This window comes from Zingiber officinale, chromosome 4A, assembly GCF_018446385.1.
Source record: "Zingiber officinale cultivar Zhangliang chromosome 4A, Zo_v1.1, whole genome shotgun sequence".
Lineage (NCBI taxonomy): Eukaryota > Viridiplantae > Streptophyta > Magnoliopsida > Zingiberales > Zingiberaceae > Zingiber > Zingiber officinale.
Window position 1 is genome coordinate 148053861 of NC_055992.1, and position 24347 is coordinate 148078207.

At 36.4% G+C, this 24347-nt stretch overlaps 1 protein-coding gene across 1 annotated transcript; it reads right to left on the minus strand.

Moving 5' to 3' along the window:
• Positions 1-3742: 3742 nt before the first annotated feature.
• LOC121971609 (magnesium transporter MRS2-10-like) lies at positions 3743-10481 on the minus strand. The gene is made up of 5 exons (XM_042522944.1): positions 9850-10481; positions 8317-8445; positions 7904-8239; positions 7780-7827; positions 3743-4109 (listed from the first exon to the last, which is right to left on the minus strand). The coding sequence occupies exons 1-5, from the start codon at positions 10372-10374 to the stop codon at positions 3879-3881; spliced, it is 1269 nt and encodes a 422-aa protein (XP_042378878.1). The 5' UTR covers positions 10375-10481; the 3' UTR covers positions 3743-3878.
• Between the last annotated feature and the right edge of the window lie 13866 nt (positions 10482-24347).

Below are 24347 nucleotides of genomic sequence, written 5' to 3' on the forward strand. Positions count from 1 at the left end.
TCTACCATCCAGAGGTTGCTGATTTGGTTTCGGAGTAGGTCCCGTCTCACGATGTTCCTTCGTGTAACTCCAGGAACTTCTCCCAAAGATCCTTTGCTGATTTATAAGTGTCGTTTCTGCTGACTTCCTGTGGAGGTAGCATGCTCAGCAGATGGAATTCAGCTCGTCTGTTAGCTATGAAGTCCGCTTGTTCTTTCTTTGTCCATGAATACTCCTCTTTCTCAACTCCTTGTTGGTCTATGGGAGCTACAAAATCATATTTCATAATTAAGAGAATTTCAAAATCCATTTTAAAAAATACCTCCATCCGACGTTTCCATTGCGGGAAGTCTCCCTCGAACTTCAGTGAATAAATGCTCAGTCTAGCCATCGTCTTTGTACTTCAATCGACGGTTAATCCTTCTAAGGTGGTTGGACTCTGATACCAATTGTTGGCGCAGTTGTGCTAACAAGAGGGGATGAATTGCCTATATGACAAAAATTAATCTTTCCCGATCTTCCAACTTGGATTGGTAGCACAATTATAACAAAAGAAATTGAACAACTAAAAATAAAAGAAGCTAAGAAATTACTTTGTTATAACCTAGGTGGTTGTTAATTCAAAGAAAATGAAAGTACTAAAAAAGTCTCCTTCATTAAAAGCGGAGAAGCCTCTTATACTCTTTGAACGCTCAGAAATAAGCTAGGAAATGAATACAGGAGTTGTTAATTATTTCCTAGGTCCAGGGGTCTTTTTATGACCCCTGGAAAACTCTATACGTAGCTTGAATGCGCCTCTAATGAGGTCCAAGGCGCCTTTCATCGGATAAGTTTTATCTGTTGCGGATAAAACTCTATCCGTAGCTAACGACTATAGGAAGGCGACTTTGTACTATTCATCAAGGCGCATTTCATGGAAGACGCCTTCTACAAGGCAACTCAGCTCAACACTTATCTCTTTGTGTAGTTCTTCGCGTAGGTGATTCTCCGGCTAACCGGAGTTGAGCTTACCCGAATCCAACTCTGACCTTCTCCTCGAGCAGCCTTCCTCCTCAGCTTCTCGTCCCTCGGACTGCCGCGTACGTCCTTCTCGTCTGCCGATGTATTCTTCCGCAGCATCTCGTCCTTTGGATGCATCGAGCCCATCGACTCCCTTCCCGTGTCATCCTTCTCGCTAGATGTGTCTTCCGCTCGGCTTCTTATGTTCCTAAGCTCCTACATACTTAGACACAGGGATCAAACACAATAAAACCTAACTGAACTTAGTTAATCATATCAAAACTATCCCGAGGTACCAACCGTTATCATTATGATTTAATAAAAGCAACTTCAATCAAATAGGTGCATTCTCTCATCTTATCCATTTTACATACCCAGAGCACAAGCATTATCAACTTTATCGGATTTGTGAAAGTAAATTTATTGAAAGTGCAAATCATTTTGATGGATGTGGGAATATTAATATTGGGATGAAAAACCATCAATGGGTTCATAAAGCTCCTAGGAATCCAATCATATCCTTCAATCACTTGACCTTCTTAGGTTCACTATGCTAATTCGACTCAAACCACATTACTAGTCCAAAATAACTTAGGTAAAAAAAAAATGAAGAAGAAGATTGATCTCACTCCTAGGAACCCAATTTGATCCTTATTTGTTAGAAATAAAAAAATTTGGGAGTTTTAAAGAAAATCTTAAAGTCTTTGTTAAAGTATTTTAGAACCACACAATGAAAGTGAAGGCTAACTATAGAGTAGAATAGAAATTGAGGCAAGCTTCATCACATGCCTATGCCCGTACGAATAAACGTAATTGATTGAGAGAGCAACATGAAGAAGGACGAAGACTAAAAGCTTAAATTATACTAGGAACAAACCCAAGTGTTCCGGTAATGTGCGTATGTTTTGGAGGAATTAAACAAAGTGTGAAGTCGAAATCTCAAGAGGATAAAAAAAATAGAAGGAAAGAGTGTCTTGATGCTTGTTAACATAAAAAAGACAAGGAGTTCATGCCAACAATCGTTAACAATTCCTAGCTAGTCAAAAGAGGTGCATGTGAAGCTGCAGATCTGCTGAATAAAATATGGTTCTCATGTGCTAGCTCAAGGCAACCTGCACATCTCAAAATGGCATTTGCCCACCTTCTCTTTCAGCTGCAAAGCTAGCAATATTTTGTAAAACAATGTCTCATTTACAATCATGGCTACTGATTGAAGGAATCAATGCCTCATCATCTCTGCCTTCATAGCAATAACAATACTGATCTCTCTTCAATATGATTTAATTTGCATAGAGGTGCAATAAGAGATCTCATCACCTAGGTTTTGAATAAAAACTTGTTCTATCAACATGGATAGCAAAGGAAATATATATATATATATATATATATATATATATATATATATATATATATATATATATATATATATTAGATATTATACAAGTATTCAGTGGGTTAGATAATTAATTAACACAAACACCTCTACCTTAGATTGGTTTGGAGTCAAGTAGTCCCTAAACGATTCTAACCAACAAAATGGACTCATGATTAATGACTTTGGATTGCGTCACACATTCAAGTCAAGTAATGGAGGGTCATTTTCATTTATTTATTTATTTTTATAATTCATGTATCAAGGTTTCGTCGGACCAATCCTGAAGGTAGATGGTATTCCTCCTGATTCATCTATCGGATAAATTAGGAGCACAACTATGTACACTTGGAGATTAACCTCTAAAATTCATCTCTATTGGAATTTGAACTTTGATCCTCTTATTTATCCTTCTAAATGTTTTACTGCTACATTATACCCGTAAGTGGGTGCAGTGGAGGACCATTTAATTTTCATGCATACGCATAGGTGGTGATGAGCCATCCTTTGGTGCCTTGGGCCATGAGAGAGCCATCATCCTTTTGGAGTGTATAGTACTGTGTCAAGGATATGGACAACCCTAATTTGGTCCATCTATGGAACCAACTTTATAGATTTGCTCCTAGAAGAAGGGAAAAGCATGGCTTGATGAGCTTGCTCTTCTTCTGAATTATTGGGTTTCTTGTTGTCCTCAGAGCTTAGAAATGAAATTGTTGCTTTCAACCGATAGCAATGGCCAATTTGATCACTTATTCTTTGGGGGATTTCCGAGTTAATGATCTATGCTCCTTTCAAACTAGGAACACACTGTGGTCCACCATGTCTAGAGAGATTGTGAGATTCTCGCAATTAGATGATCGGTCACGTCAATTAAGCCTCTCCCTTTCATCTCTAACTTGGATGAGGTCTTCTCTGTGTGCTCTACTTTAACCATATTTATCTTCGAACTCGCATTGTCAATCATGTGTCTTATGTGACTATTAGCTCCTTTTCACATGGGCAAATTTGGTCTTCCACACCAAAACAAGCTGAGCTTGGTAAATTTGAGAAGGCGGAGTTGTGATATGAAAACAACATGGAAAGATCTTGAGACAATGTCAACATCAGAAGATTTAGAGGTCATGCAAGGTTCACCCTCATCTCTGCATTTCGTGTACAGGAAACCTCATCGACAACTTTGCAAGGTGCAATCCAGGCATTCAGTTAAGTGCTCACTGGAGGATAGATCACAAGTTTTGATGATATGAATTTTTTTATTCGAGAGGATTTCTATTTTGAAGTCTTTCAATTCAAGGGTTTAGGCTTCGCCTGATTAAGTGTGGTCCTTTACATGTGCACAGTACTTCTAGCACGGAACTTTGAGACGAGCATTCATGAGAAACTAGTTCAACATAAAGCAAAGCTGAATATCAATATTCTCCATTGCCAAATCTATAATTTATTCAAAAGCCTTTTGTTTCCAGCATTGATGCTAGAATTTAATATACACGTAACAAAATAATTAGGGGGCGTCTCTTCAAACGGCTAATTACAAGGGCATTAGTCTTCTGTACTTGAAATACCAAAGGAACAAACAGAAAACAATAACGCCGCTCACGCCAGTGATCACAAGGGTCCACTGGAATGCAGATGGTACGTCAAATAAAGCGATCTCAAAGTTCATACCGAATATCCCAGCCACAACACCAAAAATGGCGACAATGAATGTGGCAGTAGTTAGTAGCAGCTCAAACTGGATCAGCTGATTCCGCACATTGTCCTAAAGATGAGGCAAAGATGTCAAGTATGCAATAAGATATTGTGAATGTGTCAGATCAATAATGATACAACAACAACAATCAAGTTTTATCCCACTAAATGGGATCAGCTATATGGATCATTTTACATCATTGAGCTTTATCCCCTACTATATCATTATTTATACTTAAATAAATTTTATTTTATTTTATTATTATTAACCAAGTCTTTTTGATCCTCTTCCTCGTTTGATGTGAGTATTTTTCATAGTTTCACATCACCAAACTATAGTATTTATTAGTTGTTTAAGTATATGTCAAAACTATTGACGGAACATTACATGATCAATAATGATGATGAAGAAAAAAAGTATTCAAGGAACAAAAGTAATGACAAAACATTACATGATCAAAACTAGGGGGCAAACGAATTGAGCCTATTCGCGAGCTTTTTGAGCCAACTCAAAAAATATTTGATTTGTATCGAAACTATCGAATTCGAGCCGAATTTGAACATGTTGGATAATTTTTTTGAGTCGAATTCAAACCCCTTAATATTTTGATTGATTGTTCATGAGCCGCTTCAGAGCCGGAACTCGATTATTTTTACACAATTTTTATCTAAATATGCTCAAATTAAGGTCCGAATAACTCGAACGGAACTCAAATTTAAATCATTTCGAACTATAGTTCCATTCTACTCGAATCAAGGTTCGGACAATTTAAACCGAACTTGAATTTTATTTCTAAATGAGCTCGAGCCAAAATTATTTGTATTTTCGACATTCGAATCGAATTCGAATATCTCATATATTTTTCAAGATCGAACTCAAATATCAATATTTTCATACCATTCAACTCGATTAAGTTCGTTTGCACCTTTAATCAAAATGCATCTTCCCATAAGCTACATTTCATGACCTATTTACTAACTTTTCCGTACATCTTCCTCATATTTATATTGTTAATGGCTCTCACATCCTTATTTGTGATACTTCTTTTCAAACTTCTATCTTTTATTGATAATTTCGCTATATTCCACAATGTATCCACAAGGTCTAGTTTGTTTACATATAAACCCCTACTATGTTTTTTTTTTTAATCTATTTTGTGACTTTTTTTCTTATTCATTATATCTTTTGCAATATATGCAAGAAAGCGATGGAATAAGCATCATGACTCCGAAAGTGTTTATATCTTGTGAATTGGTGTACAGCAACTCAACACCTATGCACAAGGTTTAAAGTATCATTCTATGAAAGAATTTAGATCATTGGCCAGAGTAATACAATTCTAAAGTTGGGTTGGACTCGCATATCTAGAATTGTAACAAGCATAGGGTAAAAGATATGCATAAACAAAATCCACATCTAAATAAACTGATAAATGTGTTACACTAATATTAGTTTCTACTGTATCTGGATTTAGATATTTGGTTACCATAATAGATGATTATTCTTACATGACATACTTTGTCTCCTAAGAAGATCTCCTATAATTCCCAAGTCTTTTATCATGAAATAGAAAAGCAATTTGGTGATGATATTTTGGATTTTGATAATGCCATAAACATGGTATTTGGTTATATATATAATCGTGTTACCGTACTCGTCCATTTATAGGAAACCCATGGCCACCAGCTGATGTGGCAAATTGACTCAACATCCAAAAAAAAAAAAAAGGTTTAGGGTTTAGGGTCTAGAGATGAGATTTTGTCCAAATCTGATTTCCAATTCTCACGTAAAGGAAGTGAGAATTTTTTTATAAAAAAATTAACAACAGGTGCCCATGGGTTTCCTATAGATGGATGAGTACGGTAATAGGATTATATATATATAACCAAATACTATGTTTATGATGATATCAATGCGGCTAACTGAGATTATGTGCCCGACTGAGTGGGTGGGGCGCCCGAAGTGTGGGTGAGTCACGGACGGAGTCGCACGGGGGAGTTGGGCAGCATATATATATATAATCTTGATATGTTGTGTGCCTCCTGTGCGCAGCAGCGTCCACCACGTGGGTGCACGCCCCTCAGCTGTGGACGCCCCTTTATTGTGAGTCATATTAGTTCTCATTGATCATTTTCTCTGTTTGTTCACTCTATACATATCATGTTAATCCCCAATTTAGTTTGATGTCTCTTCCTTACTAAAACTCAAGGATTATGGGTTACTATCCTCCCTCATTGCAGTTTTGTTTCAGTTGATTCTATCCTTTAAAGGACAATACATACTATTTTGTTCCTCCTATGATTCCCATCACTAAGCTCGCTGCCACTATCCTCATTTTCTTTACACCTTAGTAGGTGTATAATTGGCAAGCACCCTCCTTTTAAGGTATTTAGGATGTATGGACATCTAGTTCTATGGAAAAAAATAGATTCTTGATGCTTCGTTCCAGAACCAAAGAAAGATAAAGGGCTATTATGGTGCACACACAATAATATACGAATTTATAGCTAATTTTGATCTTGTAAGAGTTTCGGATAAATTATACATATTATTTAATCATATATGCTCCATGGCAAACATTTTGAGCAGCATAAGATCAACAACTTGCTAAGTTCTTCACTAAACAACTAGCACATTTTCTACTTTTGAGTTTAAAGTTGTGTGGTAATATTAATGCTCTAGCAAGAGAGGAGTATTAAAATAACATGTAATAGGAATCCCATGTAAGCTATTTTCTTTTCTTTTCGAGCATTTCTAGACCCATAATGAGCACTATAATGCCTCTTATTTATTGCATAATTTTATTTCTTCCTCCACTTCTACTGGTTGTTGTATAAAGTTATGCAAGATATTCAAATACAAGTTAAAGGAAATGAGCACAACCTTGACAAAGGAGGAATTTGTGCCATATACCACTAAAAGGAATTTCAGAATATTGAAAAGATTCAGAATTGATTAACCCTTACAAATTGTTGACAAGTATGTCTTTGGAGAAATTTCAATTCAATTATACAGAACCTGTGATCATGAATGTAATCTCCAAGTTGTTATGTTCATTATTGGCATTCCGTTCTTCAATGAGATAGCACAACCTATTGAAACTGATTGTTCACAGAGATGTTCTGATGGATAAGAAAATTCCACTTCTTTCACCGAGTATGAAGATCTATGTTGCTCTTACTCGAACATTCGACACAGATACAAGATTTAGGCGGCTGGCAGTGTCAATGGGAATATTGGTGCTGGACTCAGAGTGTTAGTTTTAACCAACATGGGTAGGTGAGAATTAGATGAAATAAAATGAGGATCGTAATTGAAGATCCACAACTTGTAAAGTTGTTCATTAAACAATTAGTGTGCATATCTATTCTCTAGCTTAAGGGATGTTAAAATAGCATAGAATAACAATACCACATGAATTGTTTTTATTCCTTTTCATGTATTTTGAAACTGTATAAGATGCACCCTTACACCTCTTATATATTGAGTGGCATTGACTGATTGTATCAAGTTATATCTTTCACAAAGGAGGAATTTATGCCATAGGCCAATAGGGAGTAATTCTAAAATGTGAAAAGGCTTCTTTTTGTCATTATTTGTGATTGATTATTGATCAAATCTTACAAGTTATGACAAATATAATTAGCCGTGTTACCTTTGACTAAAATATATATATGTATTCATAAATAAATGAGCAATTATCATTTACTGTCTTAAATATCAAGAGGACAGAACATACCAGCTGAATGTTAATGAAATCCTCAGTGTCATCAATATACTCTTTTAACTGAAAATGCGCAAGAGGCCAAATGCTCAGTTTCGCAAATTTATACCAAAGATATCACTGTAGAATAACAGCTTACCGAAGTCAGTTTGTTCAGAGTGCTATCAATGACCACAAAATAAGCTTCCAATAACATTTCCAACTCCTCTATGTTCTCTGTGATGGTGCTGGAACTTTTCATACTGTCAAGTCTGCTCCTTGCAAGACTTAATGTCTTCTCAAGCTTTCGAGACTCAGGTGGTGAAGAAACAGGTGAAACTGGAGCAGAAGCAGATACAGCACCACCAGCTGAATTGAACCCATGTATTGATTGATCACCAAAATATGATGTTTCCATATGTATTTTCTTCTCTGTGAGATACATTTCGGCCATATCACCATCATCATCCATCAACTGTTCTATTTCATCTCTGACCTACATAAAGTTCAGTGTAAAGTCAGGAGTGGGATGATCCTATAGAATTAGCATGAAACTAGTAGCTTGTGGTATACCTTTTGAACTCTCCGAGTTAAGGCAACAAGCCTGCTCTTCAAGCGACGAACCCGTTCCAGGTTTAGGGTACTAATCTGAGATGTCAACTCATCCAACAATGGATAGGCCTCAATTTCTAATTCTGCAGCCTAAAAATTTGCAATTTTCATTCACACCATTAGTATTTATTTAATCACGAAAATTAAATATTATCTAATTACAACATTAAGCTACGTTTGTTTAGTTGAGCAAATTTATAATTTAGATGCTTACAAGCTACAAGAGCCTAAGAAACTGAAAGTAATTAGTAAAACAAAAAGGTACACCAACTGATTTTCCTATGACTGACTTTGAATAACGTAACATATACTTTATGGATTAAAATATATCACGTTATCATTTCTCTGAAAATCTGTAAAAGACTGATGGAAAAGGAGTGTCCAAAACACAAAATCAACAAGTTCATATATGTGTTCATTTTATCACGAGGGATTCATCAAATCTAATGGTAGATGGAAGTTGAGAAGAATGAACCAACCATTTTCAGATATAGGTGCACTATAGAAGTTATGCGATTTGAAGTTAGATTGCATATAAGAGATTCAGGGTATCTGTAAAATATGAACATGGATTAGTAGACAGATTTTGGAGGCAGTTGCCAGTTAGTACTTCCTCCATATAGAGATTCAACATAGAGATACATAACCATTAGAAAATACAGAATCAAATGCTTCTTCTGAAAAGGGGTAAGTCATGGATATTACATGCTTCACTCTTTGTGAAGAATGTCAAATTGAGGATATCCATATTCATGCACAAACCAAGTTCTTGTTTGTTTAATAGTGTATTTCAAAAACAGGGTATAAAAACCATCCTTTCTGTTCTCTTGTGAATACTTAGTATTTTTAGTGTTTTTGTTTTGTGAGATGGTACACATTATGTCATTTGCAAAAATGAGTATATTTTGTATAGTATGCCGTCAATCCACGTGTGCAACAGACCCGCAGAAAACACCTTACCCACATCCACATCAGAATACAAATATGTTTCTTCTCCCAGCTGAACTACTTTTCTTACTGGCAGATGAGTCCCTTTTAGGTCTTGAACTGATGCCATTCTTTACTTAATCAATCAACTACTTGAATTTATTGCTTGCACGAAAAATATTATAAAAATACCACCAGAACTAAATGCTATATCAAAGAACCATATCTGTCCCCCATAAGGTGTCAATTTTGTTTCCAAACTCCAAATCAATGGTAACACAAAGAAAAACATAATTTGTATATAATATTAGTTGAACTAATTTCTTTTAGCATCAAATATGTGAACTTTGTGAAAACAATCTCAATCCTAATTTTAGATTTTCATTTCTGCTACTTCCATGTCGTGTAACCAAGACGGAGAAAATGTAAAACAGAGAACAAAATTGAAACCCTAAATTGGCTTATCGGAATCCTAACGCCATAGTCAGGATACAAGCAAGGGAATCGAATCATAAAAGAAGCAGAAAGAAAAGGGAAAGGACCTGAGTACCAGAGAAAGTACAGAACCTGCGCATCAAGAAAGGTGCAGGCGGCGTCGAGGGCGACCTCGAGGGCCCTGAACTCGAAGGGCAGATCATCAGGCGAAGGCGTCCCGCCGGAGAGTGCTTCGCCATTGCTGGCTGCGAGACGGCGCTGGAGTTCGACCACGTACTGGAGGACATAACTGTCTAGGGAATTGAGTAGGAGCACCTCGTCAGCGGTGATGATGCATCGGATCTGTTCAAGGTTTACCACGATGGCTTTCTCGCGGCCGAGGATTGTTGACGGGTAGACGAAGAGGGGGTCGAGGAGGCGGAGGTCGCGGGCGGGGAGGTCGCAGCGGCGCATCATGGTGAACTTGTCGACCTCGATGACCTGGGAGTGACCGGTGGCGGCGTCGACGCGGATCCAGGAGCGGAGGCTCTGTCCGCGCTTCTTGAGGCCGGAGAAATCGACGCCCTGGAAGAGAGGGCGGCGGCCGTGGGTGGGCTCGTGAGATCCGGAGGTGGAAGAGGGCTTCCGAGGGAGTAGCCGTTCGCGGAGCTCCGCCATTCGAGGGGAAGGAGAAGACGAAGAAGGCCTTGGATTTTTGTGGCGACGGTAGGGGATTTCATTAAATGCGAAACGTGACAGTGGCGTCAGCGACTGAGCGTCGCATTCTTATTCATGGGGAAATTTACATGCACTCTCCGATCGTAACTTAAACTTTACCTACAATCTCCCCGTATCCTACAAATTTCATTTCCCTCTCAATCAAACATAATTAAAATCAATTTATCTAATTATTCATTATATTTTTTAATAAAAAAATTAAAAAATAAATATAATTCCTCTTAATTTCAACTTATTAAATTAAAATTTAATATATTTTTTATAATAGGATTTTTTTTCCCAACTCAATGGAATAAAAACACATATTAAATTCTCTTTTGAAAAAAAATATTAATTAATGGATAAAAATTAAAATAATCGAATTTTCTAAGAGTTGAATACATAAATCCATTATTAATGGAGGATTGATCAAGTGATCAATTGCTTTCCGGAGGTTAACGATGCGTATAAGTCACAAATTAGGAATAAGTTTATTATCGATTTCATTGCTAATTAATGACTTATAATTAAATTGATCCCTAATTTAATGACGAATTTAAATTTCATCTCTAAATAGGTGCTAATTGGCAATTATTCTCTATTTGAGCTATGGAATATTAATTTTGTCGCTTGATAGTGAAGGTAGTGGCGACGGAATAATTTCATCACTAATTAATCTCATTTGACTAGGGTTAGGGCACAATTTCACATCTCTTCCTATTGACTTCTCTCCCCGTCTTCTTCACTCTTTGGCAATTTCGGCTACTTTCAATGTGACTATTTCTCTCGATCTCCCCCCCCCCCAGGTAATCTTCTCTCCCATCTCCCCTCTTCCCCTGATTAAGCCAACTATTTGACAAGGGCCTCACGGCAAGATCGTGGCTTGGCAACGGCCTAGTGGCAAGGTTGTGGCTTGGCGGCAAGGTTGTGGCTTGGCGGTGAGGTCGTGACTTGGCAGGGCATGCCCTAGCCACGCGTGCCCTGACAATGTGTGCCTTGGTTATGTGTGTCCTAGCCTTGTGTTCCCTAGCTAGGTTGTCGAGCCCGATCGGATTGTCGGACTTGGCCAAGCTGCCAGGCAACTGAGTGCATATGCAGATCTAGCCTAGCGATGTATACGCGCATAGCATTGCTAGCCAAGCGTGCCTGGGTCAATTGAGTTTTGTTGCCTATTTTTTTGTTAATGTATAAGTGATTCATTTGGATTCGTGTCTATTTGAATGCAGAGGCTAGTTCAACAAGGCCTCATAGGTGATTTGTTTGGATCCTACATCGGAGGAGTTGAGCATTAGGCGGTCATTAGATATGGTGAGTTAAGGATTACTACACTAAGGTCATTTGTCTTCTCCCAATTTTGTTGTAATGTAAGGTATTATGTTGTGTGATTGATTTTAGCTAATTTTTTGTAGCTCTTTGTTATATTCAGGTATATACATCAGCTGAGCTCTTATCTCCACTTGTTTGCTATCTTCTCTCTCAGTGCTATTGTGCTTCTTCTAAGGTTCAATTTAGTTTTAGTTTTAGTTTAAGTTATTATTCACCTATTAGATTTTAATGATTTAATTTTTATTAAGTTTAAACTATATGCATGTTTAGTTTTACACGTTTAATAATATTGCAAATTTACTTCTTATTATGTTACAATGTATATGAATAAAGGTTGGATATACAATAGGTTAGAAAATAAATTTATCATATGAGAATATCTACAAGGAGTTAAAGAGCTTGTAAACTTTACTAAGTATTACCCGAAGTATATGAATGGCGATGAATTACGTTGTCTATGTAATCTTTGCAAATGTAGAAATACAAGTTTTTATAATGAGGATATCATGAAAGTACATCTAGATAGAAATGGATTTGTTTTAAATTACTACAACTAGTACTATCATGGAGAGCTCTATTTATTTGAGTCAATTGGACCTTCTGTTGCGTCGTCATTCGACCCTTCATTTTTGTGGGAGGAATCATCAGCTAATAATAATGCAATGTAATATCAATGGTTTACGACATGATAAATATGATTGATCATTCGAATAGATGAAATACCAACATCTAAATTCAGAAACTATATAACATTTTAAAAGCTAGTTTAATAGAAGTGTGAGAAGACATTCCTTCTATTCATTCTCAACTATCAGTTACTACAAGGTTATTAAACATAATGGCAGAACATCATTTCTCAAAATGATATTACAATGATATTTGTCAATTGATGTCAAAGTTGTTTCATATCTTCTAAAGTACCAAGAAATTTGTTAAGGGTTTAGATTTGCCTGTGGGAAAAAAATTGATTGTTGTATAAATAATTGCATGATATTTTGAAATGAAGACAATGAACTACTTGAATACAGAATGTATAATCACCCTTGTTATAAGCAACGCAGTTGCATTTCAGGGAAGAAGAATAAAAAGTTACTATGGAAAGTTATATATTACTTCTCGTTAACTGCTAGACTGCAACACTTGTACGCATCTACCACAATAGCAAGCCACATGAAGTGTCATCATGAGCATGTACATGAAGGAGATATAATATGTCATCCTTTAAACTTACCTGTATGGAAACATCTTGATATAATATTTCTCTCTTTGCATTGAAACTATGATGTGCGTAGATTATATATGTTTTTAAGCATTGTTTGACGCACATCTACTTGTATTTCATACATATAATCTATGTTTAGTGTAATTTATTCCATTCTATGTCATACTTGTAGGACCGTGATCGTTCGATAGAGGGGGGGGGTGAATATCGATTCGAAAAGTCGAGTAAAACTACGCAGCGGAAAAGTAAATGAACATAGTTGTTTTTACTTCGTTCGGAGCCTGTGACGACTCCTACTCGAAGGCCCGTGGTCCTTGACCACTTTCGTTGGGCAATTACTAGCAATTCGAATATAATTACAAAATGAATACAGGAAATGCTAGTGAAACAAAGTAATATTGACAAAGAAATTAACTAAAAACCGAAGGAGTACTTTGTCGGAGCTTTGTTGGCGTCGCAGGAACGTAGAGCAGCAGGACCAGCAGTAGAAGAGTTCTCAGATTGATTGTTGAAGAAGCTCCATCCCTGGGGCTTCTTTTATATGCTGCTCCGGGCGCCTGGATCCCTTCTGGGCGCCCTGGTGCGACGTGGCAGGTCTAATCAGCGAACTCCACGTGGCGACAACTCGGCCTGGATAAAATTCACCTCCGGGCGCCCGGACCTCCTGTTTCCAGAAACTTCCTTTCCTGCAAAACAGAGTTAGTCCGAGGCACATATGTATTCTGCAACACAGATTGTTAGCACAATTTATGAAATAGAATTAATAGTAAAAATATGACTTAGATTCCGTCTTTCCAAGATCGGAATCTAGTCACGATCTCGACTTAGATATCCGAAATGGATCTAAGCCGGATCGACGCCTAATGTTCCCTTCCCTGGAACGCGTCCTCGCAGTCACTCCCCTCCAGTGACTTACCTCACTTACCTGCCAGACGTCCGGTCAACCCGTCGACCCGTCTGGACTTCTCGCCAGCTATCTAGTCAGCCCGTCGACCTAGCTGGACTTCTCGCCAAGCGTCCGGTCAGCCCGTCGACCCGCTTGGACTTCTCGCCAGCTATCCGGTCAGCCCGTCGACCTAGCTGGACTTCGTGCCAGACATCCGGTCAGCCCGTCGACCTGTTTGGACTTCCCTTGCACACTCGATCAAAGTGTCAGACAACAACAAAACTAACTTAACCTATTTGTCATTCATCAAAACCTAGGTTAGACCGTTAGTGCTATCCGCACCAACAATCTCCTCCTTTTTGATGGAATGACAACCTGGTTAAGTTAGTGAAAGAACGCAAAAAACATGTACATCTGTTTTAAAGTTAGTTTTAGTGTTTTCAATTTTGGTTTATCTAACTTAGCCATCTAACCCTCCCCCTTTGGCATTCATCAAAAAAAACAAGGGTAAGCAATCATAGTGTAGAGTTACTGTAAAAAATAAGCACAGCTAATCTTGAAAAAATATCTGAGTTTGGTTCAAAATTCAAAGATAAAAGTATAATTTTTAAATCCAAGTAAAAAAAATCAAGTTGACTTGGGGGAGATAAGTTGAATTTTGAAAGTATAAATTTAAAGTTAATCAAGTTTAACTTTTCAAGCGTATAAAATTAAATCAGGTTTTTTTAAATTTTCTTTTCAAGTTTAAGTAACATTTACTTTTCAAAAAAAAATTTCAACTTCAATTTTTCAAAACAAAGCAAAAATTAAACAAGTAAGATTAAATTTGCCAAAATAAATTTGATAAGAGCAAAATTTGGAAAGTTTAATTTTCAAGCATATGTTACAAAGCTGAATAAGTTTAAATTTGCAATCAGGTTTAAAAATTAGGTGGGATTAAGCTTCCAAGTTTTTCAAACACTTAGTTAAATTAAACTTTTTGTAAACTAATGTTCAGACATAAGTTAGTTTTAAAAAGCATTTTTCAAACACACAGAATTTTAATTAATTTCTCCCCCTGAACTTGATACTTAAATTTAAATAGCTGTCTAACCAATTAGGTACTAACTAACTATCAAAAGATAGTAGCTTTCACTTGGTTAGTCAGATTAAGGTGATTATAAACAGTCAGTGTTTGACTTGACTGATGATCTTAATCTGATTACTGTATGATTTGTATTTAACGTCCAGACTTATGCTGATGCATTGAAATAAGCATCTTAAGTCCAGACAGTTGGCCTATGCATCTCACCCCTTTCTATGTTTGTCAAACACAAGCAAGGTAAACCTAAGGTGTTGGTGAGATGCTTAAAAACTAGTCCTATGGGTACATGCTTTCTAAGGATTCAAAACTAGTCTAAGGCCAAAACTATTTTTGAAAAACTAAAAATAGGAAAGTTTTGAAAACAAACAAGTTTAACTTATAATTTGAAAACATTTACTTTGAAAATAATTTTTAAAAAATCCTAGTCTATTGAGCACATCCCTAATTTTCGACGTAAGTTGCTAAACTCACTTTCAGGGAGTGGTTTTGTGAAAATGTCAGCTAAATTTGATTTGGACTCAATGTATTTGAGTTCAATATCACCTTTAGTAACATGATCCCTGATAAAGTGATGCCTAATTTCAATATGTTTGGTTCTTGAATGATGCACAGGGTTCTTGGTTAAGTTAATTGAACTTATATTGTCAATTAATACTTTTACATTTGTGATATTTAAGTTGAAATCTTTTAGAGTATGCATCATCCATAATAATTGTGCAACACATTCACCTATAGCTATGTATTCTCACTCAGTTGTAGATAGAGCAACACAATGTTGCTTTCTACTAAACCAGCTAATAAGTGATGAACCTAATAATTGGCATCCACCACTTGTGCTTTTGCGGTCTAATTTACATCCAGCATAATCTGAGTCAGAATACCCTATTAGTTCAAAATTATTGGTCCTAGGATACCAAATTCCTACATTTGTTGTTCCTTTAAGATATCTAAAAATTCTTTTAACTTGTGTCAAATGGGATTCCTTAGTACAAGTTTGGTATCTGACACACATACTAACTGCAAATAAAATATCAGGTCGGCTTGCAGTTAAGTATAGTAGGTTACCTATTGCACTCCTATAATATTTTAAGTCGACTGATTTTCCATTTGGGTCATTATCTAAGATTGTGTTTACTGCCATAGGTGTTTTTATTTCTTTTGTATTTTCCATCCCGAATTTTTTAAGTAATTCTTTAGTGTATTTGTGTTAATAAATATAATTTCCTTCATTTGTTTGTTTGATTTGTAATCCTAAGAAATAAGTTAATTTTCCTACTAGGCTCATTTCAAATTCTTTTTCCATTAGATTAATAAATTCCTCTAAAAAATCTGAATTTGTTGAACCAAATATTATATCATCTACATATATTTGTGCAATAAATATGTCTGTATTTAATGATTTAACAAACAAGGTTGGGTCAATTTGACCTTGGTTGAATCCTTTAGATGTTAAGTAAGATGTTAGCCTTTCATACCATGCCCTGGGTGCTTGTTTAAGCCCATATAACGCTTTCTTTAACTTAAATACATAATCAGGGTGTTCTAGACTTTCAAACCCAGGAGGTTGACCTACATAAACTTCTTCTTTAATTAGTCCATTAAGAAAGGCAGACTTAACATCCATTTGGTATAGTTTGAATCTCTTATGGGCTGCATAACTTAGTAACATTCTAATGGATTCTAATCTGGCTACTGGGGCATATGTCTCATCATAGTCAAGCCCTTCAACCTGACTAAACCCTTTGGCAACTAGCCTAGCCTTATTTCTAGTAATTTCCCCAGTTTCACTTAATTTGTTTCTGAATACCCATTTTGTTTCTATTATTTTCTTATTCTTAGGTGGTGGTACTAGGTCCCAAACTTCATTACGCTCAAATTGGGCTAGTTCTTCTTGCATAGCTATAATCCAGTCTGGGTCTAGTAGGGATTCATCCACTATTTTGGGTTCTATTTTTGAAATTAAGGAGATTTGACTCAAGTTTCTAAAAGATGATCTGGTTTGAACTCTTAGGTCTGGGTCACCAATTATTTGATCAGTTGGATGGTTGGGATTCACTCTTATAGTTCTAGGGGGTTCATTTTCTTGATGTTGTTCCTCTTCTTCATGACTTAGAGTTTGGTTGGTTTCTGGAACAAATTCAGGTGGTTGTGTAAGTTCTAAGTTTTGTTTAGTTTCTTTAAATTTTACATTAGTAGTTTCTTCAATTTTTAAGGTAACCTTATTGTAAATTCTATAGCCTCTACTATTTAGGGAATATCCTACAAAAATTCCATTTTCGATTTTAGAGGAGAATTTTCCTAAGTGTTCTCTTGTATTTAAGATGAAAACTGGGCACCCAAACACTTTAAAATATTTTATATTGGGTTTTTTATTATAAAATATTTCGATTAATTGTTGTTTTGTTCTGTACATAGCAGGCTGTACTAACAGCTTCTGCCCAAAAGTATTTAGGTAGGTTATACTCATTTAACATTGTTCTAGAGGCTTCAAGTAAGGTTCTATTTTTTCTTTCTACAATCCCATTCTGTTGGGGGGTTTTAGGGCATGAAAATTCATGATGGTAATCATTTTCAAGACAAAAACTGTTAAAGTTGTGATTTTTAAATTCTCCCCCGTTGTCACTCTTGATTCTTTTAATTTTAATATCTTTTTTGTTTTCAATTTGTTTGCAGGAATTTATAAAAATTTCAAAAGTTTCATCTTTATGTTTTAAGAATTTTACCCAAGTAAACCTAGAATAATCATCTATAATTACTAAACAATATAAGTTTCCATTTATAGATTTGACTCCATGGGAGTCAAAAAGGTCTAAATGTAGAAGTTCTAATATTGAGTTAGTTTGTGGTTGATTTGTTTGTTTGTGAGTGGATTTAGTTTGTTTACCTTGTTGACAAGCATTACATATGGTTGAATCTAAGTTAGGTAATTTTGGTAAGCCTCTCACAAGTCCATTTAGTTTACTTATATTTCGAAAGTTGGTGTGAGACATTCTTCTATGCCATAACCATGTTTCTTCTTTTTGTGTTAAGTAACACTTAATGGAAGAAGTGGTTAAGTTGATGGCATAGATGTTGTCTTTTCTAAAACCTTTTAGTCTTATGGTGGGAGTATCTAGATGTTTGATTAAACACTCTGTGGATAGAAATTTAACCTTATACCTAGTATCACATAATTGACTTATACTCAGAAGGTTGTATTTAAAATTTTCAACAAGTAAAACATTTGTAATTATAAAGTCTATTTTTAATTCAATATTACCTATACCAATTACCTTGAGTTTGCCATTGTTTCCAAAGGCAACTGTTCCTAAGCTTTTGTAAGTGAGTTGAGTGAACTTGGTGTGATCTCCAGTCATATGTTTGGAGCAACCACTGTCCAAAATTCACTTGGTTTCCTACAGTAAGTAGGATTTAACGTTAATCTTTTTATTTATGACCAGACAAAATTTTAAGTTTAAAATTGGAGTTTTGACATTAATTTTTAAGTTTAAAATTGAGATTAATTTTTAAGTTTAAAATTAAAATTTTGAAATTAATTTTTAAGTTAAAAATTAAAATTAAAATTTTGAAATTAATTTTTAAGTTTAAAATTAAAGTTTTAAAATTAATTTTACGTTTAAAATTAAAGTTTTGAAATTAATTTTAAGTTTAAAATTAAAGTTTTGTAATTAATTTTAAGTTTAAAATTAAAGTTTTGAAATTAATTTTAAGTTTAAAATTAAAATTTTGAAATTAAGTTTAAAATTAAAATTTTGAAAATAATTTTTAAGTTAAAAATTAAAATTAAAATTTTGAAATTAATTTTTAAGTTTAAAATTAAAGTTTTGAAATTAATTTTAAGTTTAAAATTAAAGTTTTGAAATTAATTTTACGTTTAAAATTAAAGTTTTGAAATTAATTTTAAGTTTAAAATTAAAATTTTGAAATTAAGTTTAAAATTAAAATTTTGAAAATAATTTTTAAGTTAAAAATTAAAATTAAAATTAAAATTTTGAAATTAATTTTTAAGTTTAAAATTAAAGTTTTAAGCCTTATTCATCTCACCCGATCTATATTATCAATCAGGGAATCCTATGATTTTGCGAGATGAAATTGGATTTTTAATTATTGAGTTTTGGTTTAACTTGTGTTAGATTCAGGTTTAGCTTTGGTTTCCACAAATAGGCAATCTTCGGATAAACTTCTAAGCTTGGTGAGTCACATGGACGTCATTAGAAGTAACCAACCTTTCGAGATTTTCCGAATAGTCCTATCCACGGAGCTTAGTACTAAATCTTGGTCTAACTGGTTAGGATTCATTTAAGGGTAGCTTCGGTCAGTTCCACTTGGCCAAATGCACCAGATCGAAGCCATATCTTTCTAGACATGCGATGCCCAAGCTTCCCTAACGTACTTGTTAGGACCGAAAAGTAGCTAGAGGGGGGGGGGGGGGGAATAGCTCTTCGCGCTCGCTAGGTGCTCGTCGTCGGCGTTGCTCGTTTCTTCAAAGATGCGCAGCGGAAAATACAGAAACAAATCACACAACGCTAACAAGGTTGGTTTACTTGGTATCCACCTCACAAGAGGTGACTAGTCCAAGGATCCACACCTACACACACACCCTTCACTAATAAAACTCTCCTTTATGGTAACTACCAAGGGCGGAGAAGCCCTACAAGACTCAATACAAGAAGAAAGGGAAAGGTAATGAAATACAAGCTTACAAGCTTACAATAAGAGCAAAAACCCTAACCCTAGTTTCTTCTTCTTGCTTTGATCCGCCTCTTGACTTGGAAGAACCTCCAAGAGCCTTCAAGAACTGGTGATCTCGAGCTTGAGAAGAGCTGTGGAGAAGCTGGTGAAGATCTGAAATGAAAATGTGACGAGATGCCGCAGCCATCGCACGCCTGCAGCTCAAATACAACGCAACGGTCGGATCCCGATCGATTCGAAAACTCCCAATCGATCGGGGAGGCTTTGGATCGATCCACGGATCGATCCAGAGCGCCTCTGTGCTCTGGAGAAAACGTCTGGATCGATCCACGGATCGATCCAGCGCTTATCGCGTGAACCAGCAGCGTCCCGATCGATCGGCTGATCGATTGGGACCTCTGGATCGATCCAATGATCGATCCAGAGGCTCTCTGTTCGCTGGGAAAGGCCTGGATCGATCCACTGATCGATCCAGCTCTTGGTTTTTGCCCAAAACCAAGTCCCAAGCCTCTCAAACTAACATTCGGTCAACCTTGACCTGTTGGTATATCTTGACTAGCATCTGGTCACTCCCTTGACCTGCCAAGACTCCCCACCAAGTATCCGGTCAATCCCTTTGACCCACTTGGACTTTTCTCTTTGTGTCAAGTATTCGGTCACTCCCTTGACCTACTTGGACTTCCACCAGATGTCTGGTCAGTCTTGACCCATCTGGATTTCCCCGTGCCTGGCTTCACTCACCAGGTCTTTCACCTAGCTTCACTCACTAGGATTTTCACCTGGCTTCACTCACCAGGACTTTCTTCTGCCTGGCTTCACTCACCAGGACTTCCAATCTGCCTAGCTTCACTCACTAGGACTTCTCTTCTGCCTGGCTTCACTCACCAGGACTTTTTTCTGCCTGGCTTCACTCTCCAGGACTTCCAATCTGCCTAGCTTCACTCACCAGGACTTTCTTCTGCCTGGCTTCACTCACCAGGACTTTCTTCTGCCTGGCTTCACTCACCAGGACTTCCAATTTACCTAGCTTCACTCACTAGGACTTCTCAGTCAAGTATCCGGTCATCCTTGACCTACTTGACTCTTCTTCAATCAACCTTGCATTGTCAAACATCGAAACCTAAACCAAGACTCAGACTTGGTCAACCAGGTCAACCTTGACCTGAGGGATGTTGCACCAACAATCTCCCCCTTTTTGATGTTTGACAATACCAACACTATCACTTACAATACCACATGTAAGTTAGGCTAATCCCATAGCCTAAACCTTCTTCATGCCACTAGGTAATGAATACATAAGTTAAGCTCTTCATTTTCCCCCTAAGAGGGCAAACTCTCTCTAGGTAATGAAAGCCTAACTTACTCCTTTTCATTCTCCCCCTATTGGCACACATCAAACCATGCCCCATTTTTGGGCACACATCAACAAGTTCACTTGTTGAAAAACTCTCCTCCTGAAGAGTTGCTCATCATTGTTCACAACTTCACTCGTTGTGATCAACACGATAACGAAGATCCCATACCCTTCATTATTCTTAACCCTACATTCTCCCCCAATGTAGGCAAATGCCCATCCTTGAGCATTATCCACTTGAAACCACTTGAACAATGAGGATATCCACTCCCCATTAAAGTTCAAACGCTCAACCTTGAGCATGTTCTTAACGGAGGGTTAACCACCTTCCAAGGTTCATGAAAAATAATTTTCATGTCTTTAAAGAGTCCCTCCCCCTAAAGACATGGTGGTAACTTTTGTCATTGCACCAACAATGACTTGGAATCCCTAAAACTTTAAGAAACCCAATTTTAGAAGTTTTGAGGTTCAAATATTCAAAATTTGAAACAAACCTCAACCTAAACTTCAACTTAGCCTTCGTTAACCAATCCATCCTTGTTTTCCACACGAAAACACCCTTTTTATGTATACAAATGTATTTTCAGGGATTTGGAATGGTTACCTAGACTAAAATAGGTTCAAAATGCTGAAAATAAGCTTTCCCAGCCAAAATCAGCATCTTCAATCGATTGGAGTTGGGTTCCAATCGATTGAACCCTGCTGAATCGATCCACTGATCGATTCAGTCTTCTTGGATCGATCGGCTGATCGATCCAGTGAGCTTCTGCTCGCGAGAAATGCCTCCTCAATCGATCTCAATCGATCCACTGATCGATTGAGGCACTTCAATCGATCCACTGATCGATTGGAGGCCTGAAATTGCTGAAATTCAATTTCAGCCAATTTCAGAAACCCCTAGAAAATTCTACAAAATTTTAAAAATCGTAAAAATTTGTGTAGAAATTATTTAGGGTATAATTTATCATGGAAAAATAGTTTTTTATGAAAATACATCATATTTTCAAAGATTGACACAAACTTGAGAACTTGCAAAAACTTTAGTGTTTTCTTCAAGTTTGTGTCTAACTATTCAATGGTGATCACTATCAAAAGATAGCCTTCACCAAGGTTTTCCAAAATCATTTTAAACAACATTTTCAAAACCAATATCCCACCATGTTCCTTGGGCTTAATGCACATGACTTGTACATTAGCTTTCCCAATGATGGGAAAACACATAACTATGTGTTTTGATGAACCTAAAACTCTAAAGAATGCACTAAATCAACATCTTGAGTTTTGTTCATCATCCTAACATCTCACTTGTATCTAATGTGCACTAAAACACATACAAGTCATCTTATAGGCCTTTGTGAGATGTAAATTTGGTTTTGCCCTAATCTAGAGATCATGCATCTCTATTTAGGCATTTTGAGTGGTGAACATCCACCAAGGGTGTTACTTGTTGATTCCACTTGTGTATACCACCACTTGTTGGTATGCCACTTGTTGATATACCACTTATTGGTATAACTTGTATATAAATGCCATTTGTTTATACCATTTGTTGGTAAAATCATTTGTCCTTAATTTTAAGGAAATCAAACTAAATGCATGATTAATGTTATGGAATACATCAATATAACATATCTTTCAAAAGAAAGAGTCCTATAACTACATGATGTATGTATGACATGACATGGTATTTTTGTATTTTTCACAATAAAGGAATGAATGCAAAATACAGAACTAAATATGATGTCATGGCATATCATGGGCAAACAATCATGGCAATGTTTAGCATAAACAGAATATACCTAGATTACCTATCTAAGTATCCTTAACCACTTAGCTAACTCAAAATATACCACTTGTTTTAACTTAAAATGGTAAACCTAAATTGCCATAAATGTTTCAAGAAAATGGCAAAACCCAAATTGACATTTCTATTTCTCTTGATTTGTTTATGCCACTTATAAAATTAAGCATGTCCTCAAATGTTGGCATATTCCATTTTTCCTCAAGAGTAATCACATAAATCAAGGCCCGGATTGCCTTAAATTTCTAAGAGAATACCAAAATCCCAACTTGGTATTTCTCTAGGTTTTCCCAATTTATGCCATTTTAAGATAAACTCAATTTTTCCACCATTAGGCACATTTTACTCTTTCAAGGAGTAAATAATAATTCCATTTCATTTTCAAATGTTAACAAAAACCTTGAAAATGCTCCTTGAGTATCAATTTCCTCAAAGTTGGGTTAACTACCCTTCTAATCGGAGTTGACACTCTCTAACCCATCTATGGGGTAGAGAAGATGCTCCTACGAACCCAACACCTATTGGTGCTCCTTGGATGCTCTAGGTACTCACTAGGGATAACTTCCCTAGATACCTTCCTAGTGACCTTGTTGGGCTTCTTAGAAGCCTTGGTCACATTTTCTAGGTCAACTCTAGGGATAGCCTCCCTTGTGGCCTTGTTAGTGACTTTCTTATACTTCTTAGAAGTCTTAGTCACTTTGATTGCAAAGATACTTCTAGGGATATCTTTCCTTGTATCCTTGACTTGACCTCTAGACTTAGGGTTTGTTCCATAACTATATGGAACCCTATGATAACTAGGCACATCCTTTTTTGCTTTGGGTTTGTATCCCAAACCTCTATGGCCATTTGATGGCTTTTGTACCCCTAAACCTAGGTTATGCTCATTTTGCCCTAATAGGATATTTTCCAATCTTTTTAGGGTCTTTTCTAATTTATCAAGTCTTGACCTCAAGACTTGATTTTCCCTCACTAAGTCCTTAGTATTTGATTTTTCATTTGATCCATGAGCATTTTTATTCTTGAGCTTGTATCTATTATCCTTAATGTTCTTGCCCAAATGTCTATCTACCTTCCTAACCTTAGGTTGGGTAGTCTTGGCATGTAGGGCCACATGTTTTTCCTTAATGCCCTCATGCTTTCTATTCTTATGGTAAATTGCATTAAAATGATAAAAATTAGAACTATCATGCTTTTTACCATAACGTAAAGGGGTAGGCTCAATAAATGTTACCTTCTTCTTTACCTTGGAGGCTCCCCCTTGACTAGTGCCTCCTTGAGCCTTGACCATCTTCTTCCCCTTGGGGCATTGACTTCGGTAATGCCCTTTTTGTTGACACAAGAAGCACACAATGTGCTCCTTGCTCTTCTTTGTCCCGGGGGTGGTCTCCTTGGGCTTCTCCATGCCCTTTTGTGTCACTTGACCCTTCTTCTTGGCCAAGTTGGGACACTTGCTCTTGTAGTGCCCACTTTCCCTACACTCAAAACATATTATATGATTTTTATTTTTAATTGAAACATTTATACTTTCTTGTGTAGGGATGACACTTGCTCCTCCATTTGATATTT

What these genes read in the sequence shown, in the direction of transcription:
- LOC121971609 (XM_042522944.1), bottom strand. Translation starts at nt 10,374, where the DNA reads ATGGCGGAGCTCCGCGAACGGCTACTCCCTCGGAAGCCCTCTTCCACC. An exon ending in TAACTCGGAGAGTTCAAAAG is followed by an intron (nt 8,240 to 8,316) that starts GTATACCACAAG and finishes AACTTTATGTAG; the next exon opens with GTCAGAGATGAAATAGAACA. An exon ending in ATTTCATTAACATTCAGCTG is followed by an intron (nt 4,110 to 7,779) that starts GTATGTTCTGTC and finishes CCTCATCTTTAG; the next exon opens with GACAATGTGCGGAATCAGCT.